The sequence below is a fragment of the Sitophilus oryzae genome, unplaced genomic scaffold (assembly GCF_002938485.1).
Source record: "Sitophilus oryzae breed Bouriz unplaced genomic scaffold, Soryzae_2.0 scaffold_1011_pilon_pilon, whole genome shotgun sequence".
NCBI lineage: Eukaryota > Metazoa > Arthropoda > Insecta > Coleoptera > Curculionidae > Sitophilus > Sitophilus oryzae.
Window position 1 is genome coordinate 110,624 of NW_022145629.1, and position 9,182 is coordinate 119,805.

A 9,182-nucleotide genomic window follows, 5' to 3' on the forward strand; every position below is an offset into this window, starting at 1 on the left:
TGTTAGCCATTGTTCTCCGGATAATGAATCGAAATCTGAATATCTTAATTCATTTATAATTAAAAGTTGTTTTTATTTTTTACGTACGTTTCGACCATTCTTAGGTCTTCTTCAGAAAATTATAATTATTATCAAATACATATACACATAACAATATAAAATCATTATAAAATTTAATTAAGTATTACACATAACATATTAAAAACAAACAACCACATTACTAGTACATGTCATACTCTAAAAAAAATCATTTCTTTTCATTATTTTTTTTAGAGTCTGACATGTACTAGTAATGTGGTTGTTTGTTTTTAATATGTTATGTGTAATACTTAATTAAATTTTTTATAGTGATTTTATATTGTTATGTGTATATGTATTTGATAATAATTATAATTTTCTGAAGAAGACCTAAGAATGGTCGAAACGTACGTAAAAAATAAAAACAACTTTTAATTATTATGTTTTAAATTACTGGCCTAAAACCAAGGATAAATCCCAAATAAATATACAAAAGGTCAAAGAAAAAATTAGATTTTTAAATTCATTTATATTGAGATTAAAATTGTATGTAGCTACTACATAATCTCTACCACATCGTAACGATTTGTAAAATACTGTGTCGTTGATCAATTTGTTATTTAAAAATATAATTTTATTTATCGTTGTCCATCTACGATTTTTTATGGATAATTTATTGTTTGGTTTTACTAAAAACGGTATATAATAAAATAAATAAAATTCTTTTAATTTTGGAAGTAAATTAAGCCAAAACTCTTTGCTCCTATAAACTCTTTGAATATAGATATTATTTTGTGCTAATACAGTAAAATCGCACCATGGTCTGTTGCATATTTCTAGTAAACCCTGAATATGGAAATAATAGTAATGTGACGTTTTAAGTTTTCCATCATCTTGTAAGTACTCAAGTTTTGCCTCCATTAAGGATAATTCTTTTGCTTTTAATGGGCATTTGATTTCAATAATGCCATCTCTACCAACAAGTCCGTCAGGAGAACCCGCTAAATACTTAATATGATTATATATAAATAAATCGGATTTTTTCACTAAGCATCCCGTTTTGTCTTGATATAAATTTATTGCTCTCTGTTTATTGTCTATTTCATATTTCATGGATGAAGTGCGTGTTATATTCCTGTCGCTCAGTATTTCTTTACATAATTTTTCTTCAGCTTTTTCTTTTTTAAAATAAGACACCCGTCCAAAGTTGGACGAAGTTAATAGTTTATCTCTATTTTCATTAGATTCTTTATCTTCTAAGTGCAACCGTTCTGCCGAATTTGATATAACCATTTTTCACCAAAGTTCGTATCCACATTTTCTAAGGGTATAGGTGAGTTGGTATTTACACATAATTTACACGTAAACGCTCCACTAAACGATTTATCCATCTCAGTTTCACATATTTGATGAATCCATCCTTTGCACTTATCACATTGCACCCAAGAAACTGTTTCATTTAATCTGCCATGATGACAGTATAAACAATATTCTAAATCAAAAATATCGTCTTCATCCTTCAATAGCAAAATAGACGAAGACTCTTTTTTCAGTGGTTTTAAATAATTTCCCATAAAATGTTTTTTTACCGAACAAGGTCTTTTATCCACGTTTCTTGGGCTTCTGTTTCGTCAAATTTAAACTTTCTTTTCTGAACTGATAGTCTGGATTTAGGAATGTAAATATCCTGCTCTTTAAATACTGCCAAGACATGTTCTCTAGATTTTCTAAGGAATCTGGATATTTTTAAATTTTTTTCATTTTCCAAAATATTACTTTTCAGTTGTAAAAAATAATTTTCAACATAAGAATTGCTTAGGCGATTTTTTTCATAACACCTTCTGATCATTAGTCCCGACCACAAAGGCAAATATGGTATATAATTATTTAAAATAATATTAAAAAATTTACTATTTTGAAACGGATTTGTTGGGCCATTAGTTGTTAAATTAATCGAGTCTATTATTTTCTTAAAGTAAATATAAAACGGGCTTTTCTTAAATAAAGGATCTGTAGCCTCAATATGCATTTCCTCTGTTTCTATATGGGTATTACAACTTATATTATTACAATTTATTTGATTAGACATAGTTGACAATTTTGTATAGGCATTTTTGACTGTGGCGTCAAAATGAGGTGTCATTAACATTATGTAAATGTTGAAGAACCACACTGATATATCATTTATGTTATTTAATTTAATACAAAGTGCTATTAAGTCTTTAATTAAGCTGCCATGAATTTTATTTTTAAAACAGTCATTGATATGTTTTGAAATCATTTTCATGAAATGAGCACAACACAAATGTATGGATATTAGATCGTCGGGATATTTAATGATCTTTTTAGAGATATCAAAACACATTTTTAAATATGATAATAAATCCATTTTATTACAGCCGTTGCAAATTGCATGTAGATTTGCAAAACTGAAATCTGTTACAATTGCTCCGAACATTGGCCATTTACCATTTTCTTCGCAAAAAACTCTAAAATCATAAAATAATTTAAAAATGGTTTTGGCATAATGTGACGAAGAAACCATCTCAAATATTGGAACTATTCTTCCAGCTGCCTTCGTCGGAATAACAGCTGAATATAAATAAATACGCTTCATGCCGATAGAAGTGAATGGCTTTCGAACTACCGTCCCAGTTGCGTCAAAATATATAATAGGTAAATGTCGGGGTGTTAATGGGGTAATGAAGCGCAACATAAAGCCTCTTTTACCCAAATGTCAACCTCACCCACTGTCTAGAAATGGACTTGGTACACCCTGTGTTCGCAAACGAGGCTCTGACGACCGAGTATGGGCGGTATAGCCCTAAGACCTGCACGCACTAAATAGCGTCGCTCAAGCCAGGTTTTTCTTAAAACTATTGATTCCTGAAACTGAAAAGAGAGCAAACCGGATTGATCTTACGATGACGAACATTGGCGCGAAAAAACGGACAAGAATTGGTAATTGAAACGTCAAAACTATGCTGGAAGCGACTCGTTTGGCACAAATCATTCATGAAATGGACAATTATCGTCTAGATATTTTGGGAATATGCGAGTCGCGTTGGAACGGCTTTGGAGAACATCACTCAGCCTCAGGAGAATTACTATTATACTCTGGTAAACCACCTAATGAAAAACATGCAAACGGAGTGGCTCTTCTCATAACTAAAAACCTCACCAAAAGCCTTATAGAATGGAAACCAATAAATGACAGAATCCTGATAGCAAGATTCAAAACCAAAGTCAGAAATCTTACAATTGTACAGTGCTATGCTCCAACTGAACCCTCCACCGATGAAGACAAAGACATATTTTATGAAACATTGAACACTACCCTTAATGCGATAAAAAAATCAGACATGATGATCGTGATGGGAGACTTTAACGCCAAAGTTGGAAGTGATAACCGCAATTCTGAAGATATAATGGGAAAACACGGATTAGGCAATCGAAACAATAACGGCGATAGACTGCTGGGAATGTGCTCTAATTACCAACTAACTATCGGAGGCACACTTTTTCCTCATAACGTAGTCCATAAAGCTACATGGAAATCGCCAGATGGGCACACAACAAACCAAATTGATCACTTTTTAATTAGCCGGAAGTGGAGAAACTCACTTTTTTGATGTAAGAGCGTACAGAGGGAGCAGACATTAACAGTGATCATTATCTACTGATTGCTCAAATAAAATTAAAATTGCAAAGATTCGGAAAACACAACCGCTAAGACGTAAATTCGATCTTCGTCGACTGGCTTCTCCTAACATTCAAAACCAAATAAAGCACCAGATAGAAGAAATAAACATCGATAATTCAACTGTAAATATAGAAGAGAAATGGGAAGAAGTGAAAGAAAGCCTTCAAAAGATTGCCGAAGAAAACCTCGGATATCAGAGACATATTAAAAAGCCATGGATCTCAGATGGCACATGGGAAAAGATTAAAGAAAGAAAAGAAATTAAACAAAAAATTCTACAAGCAGGCCACAGCACACAAATAAGAACACTAGAGGAGCAATATCGCACAAAGAATAAGGAAGTGAAGAGATCAGCAAGAAGAGATAAACGCTTGTGGACAGAAGAACTTGCAGAAAAAGCTCAAATGGCAGCTGAAATAAATGATTCCAGGACACTTTATCGCACTACTAAAACGCTTGCCAATAAAAACATTAATAGGGAATGTCCCATAGTGAAAGATAAAGAAGGAAATATACTGACCTCAAAAGAGGATCAGCTGCACAGATGGACAGAATTTTTTAGTGAGCCTCAACAGGTAACAAATGATATTGATGAGGTACCAACGTCTCCAACAGAGAACTGCAAATCTAGAATCGCAACACGTGCTCCATCGATTCAAGAAATTAAGCAAGCATTATCACAGCTTAAAACTGGCAAAGCGGCAGGTCCTGATAATATACCCGCTGAACTATTTAAGATACACCCAGAAAACATTGCACAGCTACTAGAGACAATAATAAAAAGCAGTTGGGAAACAGAACATATCCCGTCAACGTGGAAAGAAGGACTTATTGTAAAACTCCCCAAGAAGGGTGACTTATCCCAGTGTAAGAACTGGCGAGGCATTACCTTACTTAACACCATTAACAAGATAATTGCTACAGTCATCCAAAAAAGAATATCAGATGCCCTTGAACCGACTTTGAGAAAAGAACAAGCAGGCTTTAGGCCTCAAAGATCATGTATCGACCAAATTCTAATATACTCTCAGAATAATAATCAAATAAATCTATTCTCTAATACTCTCAGAATAATAATAGAGCAATCTCAAGAGTTCAGATCGCCATTATACATGGTGTTCGTGGATTTTCAAAGAGCATTCGATACTATAAAACACATAGCCATCTGGAAAGCTTTGAGAGAAAAAGGAATACCCGAAAAAATAATCCGCATGATTAAAATGCTTTATCATGATGCTACAAGCTGTGTATTACATAAAGGTCAAGTGGGGGAGAAAATTTCTATTGCAGTAGGTGTAAAACAGGGCTGTATACTTTCGCCGCTACTCTTTAACATCGTTCTGGATGTAGCACTAAATAGAGCATTTAAAGAACCACTAGGGATACAATGGGGACTCTTAAGCAGGCTAGAAGACCTGGATTACGCAGACGATCTATGCATCTTTTCCCATTCACATTCGGATATGTCTCAAAAACTTCTTAGACTCCAAGAGGAAGCTAATAATGTCGGTCTTCAAATCAACGTGGCGAAAACCAAAGAAATGAGGTCAAATACTCCCAACAACCAAGATCTATACCTCTCCAACCGAGCCATCGAAAGAGTTGATGAATTTCAGTACCTGGGAAGTATGGTTCACAGCGATGGGGGCACAGAGAAAGATATAGAGGAAAGGATTTTGAAGGCACAAAGAGCTTTTGGCATGCTTACACCTGTGTGGAACTCCTCTATATATAGCAAAAAAACTAAAGTCCAGCTCTTCAATAGCAATGTCAAATCTATTTTGCTTTATGGATGCGAAACATGGAAGGTTACGCGTGGTCTCATGGATCGCCTACAGGTGTTTGTTACAACAAGTGTCTTCGAAGAATATTGAGAATTTTCTGGCCCAATCAAATTAACAACGAAGAACTGTGGAGAAGAACATCACAAAATCGAATAGATATCGAAATTAAGAAAAGAAAGTGGGGCTGGATTGGGCACATTTTGCGCAGACCCCACTGAGATATCGCTAGACAGGCACTTGAATGGAATCCACAGGGAAGACGTGCCAGGGGAAGACCAAGGAATACCTGGAGAAAAACAGTAACCTCTGAAGCCCAAGAGGTCGGGAAAACATGGGGAGAGATCAAACAGACAGCTCAGAATAGGATCAGATGGAAACATCTCTTAGAAGCCCTAGTCCCACGAAGGGATGACAGGGAACATATATATATATATATATATATATATATATATATATATATATATATATATATATATATATATATATATATATATATATATATATATATATATATATATATATATATATATATATATATATATATATATATATATATATATATATATATATATATATATATATATATATATATATATATATATATATATATATATATATATATATATATATATATATATATATATATATATATATATATATATATATATATATATATATATATAGATTTAGAATTGTTGTTCTCTACTATAAACCTTTCTCTACTATAAACCTTTACAGTAAATGGGAATGTAATTTCTCGAATATATTCTTGATAATCATGTTGCATTTTTAATAAATCTAAAATGTCGTTTCTATCTCGATCAAGCTAACACTTAGCTTCTGATTTTATTTTGCGGATGGTAGAGTCGGATTTAATTTCTTGTAGATTTTCTGACAGCGCAATTCTTTTATTTGCATTTATAATACACTTTCGTTTAAATGCAGATGGCTTGTTTTTTAGAAGTTTTGCTTTATATATTTCTCTTTCTATGCCTCGTACCTGCGATGTTATTGCTGTCCCGTGACAAAAATTTAATTGCAAGTTTTTAAGAAAAATTTTAAATTTTTTGCAGTCTTTATGTTTGCATGAGGCATGAAACACAAACATATTTTGTTTTTTATTATATTTTGTATAATTAATGACTATTATACAAACATTGTTGATATATTTTTGGATTCGATTTTTTAACAGATAAGAACTGTAATAGGGATTGGCTTTCTGTTCACTTACAATATAATTATATAATTTTTCAGGAATTGTAGCAGATCCTTCAAAATGGGTAAAATATTTAAATTCTTGATGTAGAATCAAAGACACATTTACAGAACCCACTGGAAGATTTACTGATGTATTGGGATTAGATAAGTTGAGAATCTCTTTTGGGACCATATTTCTTTCTGGAGAGACCGTAACTAATTTTTCAGAATTTTTGTAAGCCTTAGTATCTTCGGATAGCGCCAAAAATGATTCTTTTGCATTCTCCTCCGGAGTTATAATAGGGGAAATATTTATTAAATTTAAAAGGATATCCTCGTTGTCCGGTTCTTCTCTTTGGGGTGTCGAATAATAAAATAATTTAGAATTATCTTTCGTCTGTTCTGTATTATGGGGTGAAAGAGTCTTATTGGCATATAAACGGGACGTCGATTTAAGATATTGTTTAGCATAATAATATACGCGAAGCCTATTTTTCATCGTATTTTTAATTTTTAATTTAGAACAAATATGAGCTATAAGGCCACTATCTTTGTGACGTACACTTTGAAAATGGATAGATTTAATTTGGATATTTTTTAAAATGCCAAATATTTGACATTTCTCATCCGATTTTTTCATTGCAGGCGACAGAAAATATTTAGCTAAGAGATCTTGATTTGTTTGCATATATCGTACTAATTGACTGGGAAATCCTATGCGCTTATCATCTATTAGCAAAATTAATCCCTTTAACGCGTCTCCGTGTAAATTCATTTGTTTTATTTCGTTAAATTCCATATTCGGAAATTCCTTCTTCAAAGCCTTAACTACTTTTTCTTCCAATTTTTGTACCCGAAATACCATTTTGTCTTCAAGTATAATATAAACAACTTAACACAACTAAATAACTTGAAAGAAATAAGAATATAAACCTACTGAATTATCCTCAATTATTATCCACTCAAAAATAAAAATACGTAAGAATTCAGAAAAACTAAGAATAGAAACTAAAAAAATTATCCTCAGTTACAAACAATTAAAAATAATAAAAATTAGAACCCAAACTCTCTAAATTATCCTCAAAAACAAAATGACTCAAAAACTCATTAACTCAAAAACAAAACGACTTAAAAATTAAAAAGGAAACTATAAACTAAACTAAAATAGACTACATTTTCAGGATTTTTGAAGATCTTGAAATTATAAACACGAATCTCAAAAATATTAGAGATTAAAAGAACACAAAATAATATAAACACAAATTACATAAAAACAGATGACACTCAAAAACTAGTAATAGTCACGATTGAATTTGCTCCGAGAAAACTGGCGCAATTTACAATAGCTGGCACTACGTTAGAAGACAAGTGCTCTGTGTTTGGACTCATAAGGTAGACGCTTGAAAGCTTCTTTTCTGTTTTCGTCTATAACTGGGTTAATAGACATTTAATAGATAAATGTTATAGAAAAAAGTTGTTTGAATTGCTTTAATTTAAATGAATCCAACTTCAGTAGTTCATTTTTTTAATTTTTTAAATCTAAGTTCTGACGTCATAAAACGGCCAATAGTCAATTCCACCGGTAACTTATTCAATTGAGTTCAGGACACTTATTTTTAATAATATGGTGCTCTTGGAACAATATCTCCGAAAGCTGAATTTTTGTAGTTAGTTAGCCATTGCGGTCCACCTTAACATATTAAAATTTCTCTTCCCTCCGACCATGCAAACCACCCCAAAACCGCCCCTAAAGGTACAATTTTTCAGTCTTTGCTAAATATCTCCAATACGGTCAACTTTATTAAAAAATTGGTAGTTATCAAAATTATTGCTTATAAAATTACCTTCAAAATGATGTCTATAAGTGCATAATGTTATTAAACCAGTGGAGTGCAGTGGGGGCTTAAAACTCTAAATTTATTACTTTGCTCAAATGTATGGTATACATATATAGAGCAAATCTTAGTAATGTTCTTAAATTTATTTTTAAAACAATAAAGCATTAAAGCACTGTAAAATACATATACCAGTAAAAAATGGCCTTTTCCAGTGACGGGTAACAAGTACTTAAAAAGATGAGCGAGTTCCAAGTTTCAAAAACGAGAGGTAATATGCAGTGATTCTAAACGATTTCGATTAAATTGACATAAACAAATTAGCTGTACGTACTACGGAAGTACCGAATTATACCGTTAGCGGAAGTACCGAAAACTAAGTTAATCAAGAACACGCCACTGGGTGATTATTATTAGTCTAGTGGACCCCTATAATCCCTGAAATTTTGATCTTGTTAGTATACGTAGTTGTCGAGAAAATCAGAAAAACGGTATAAACAAATTGGCTGCTGACGAAAATACCGAAAACTAAATCGATCAAGAACAGGCCACTGGGTGATTATTATTAGTCTAGTGGACCCCTATAATCTCTGAAATTTTTATCTTGTTAGTAACCGCAGTTTTCGAGAAAATCGGAAAAACGGT

General features: G+C 32.2%; 1 protein-coding gene across 1 annotated transcript; it reads left to right on the forward strand.

The window, feature by feature from the left end:
* The first annotated feature begins 2,999 nt into the window (after positions 1-2,999).
* Positions 3,000-3,650, forward strand: LOC115874164 (craniofacial development protein 2-like). Its single transcript, XM_030889271.1, has one exon. It carries the CDS (start codon positions 3,000-3,002, stop codon positions 3,648-3,650), a length of 651 nt encoding a protein of 216 aa, XP_030745131.1.
* The last annotated feature ends 5,532 nt before the right edge of the window (positions 3,651-9,182 follow it).

What these genes read in the sequence shown, in the direction of transcription:
- LOC115874164 (XM_030889271.1), top strand. Translation starts at nt 3,000, where the DNA reads ATGCTGGAAGCGACTCGTTTGGCACAAATCATTCATGAAATGGACAAT.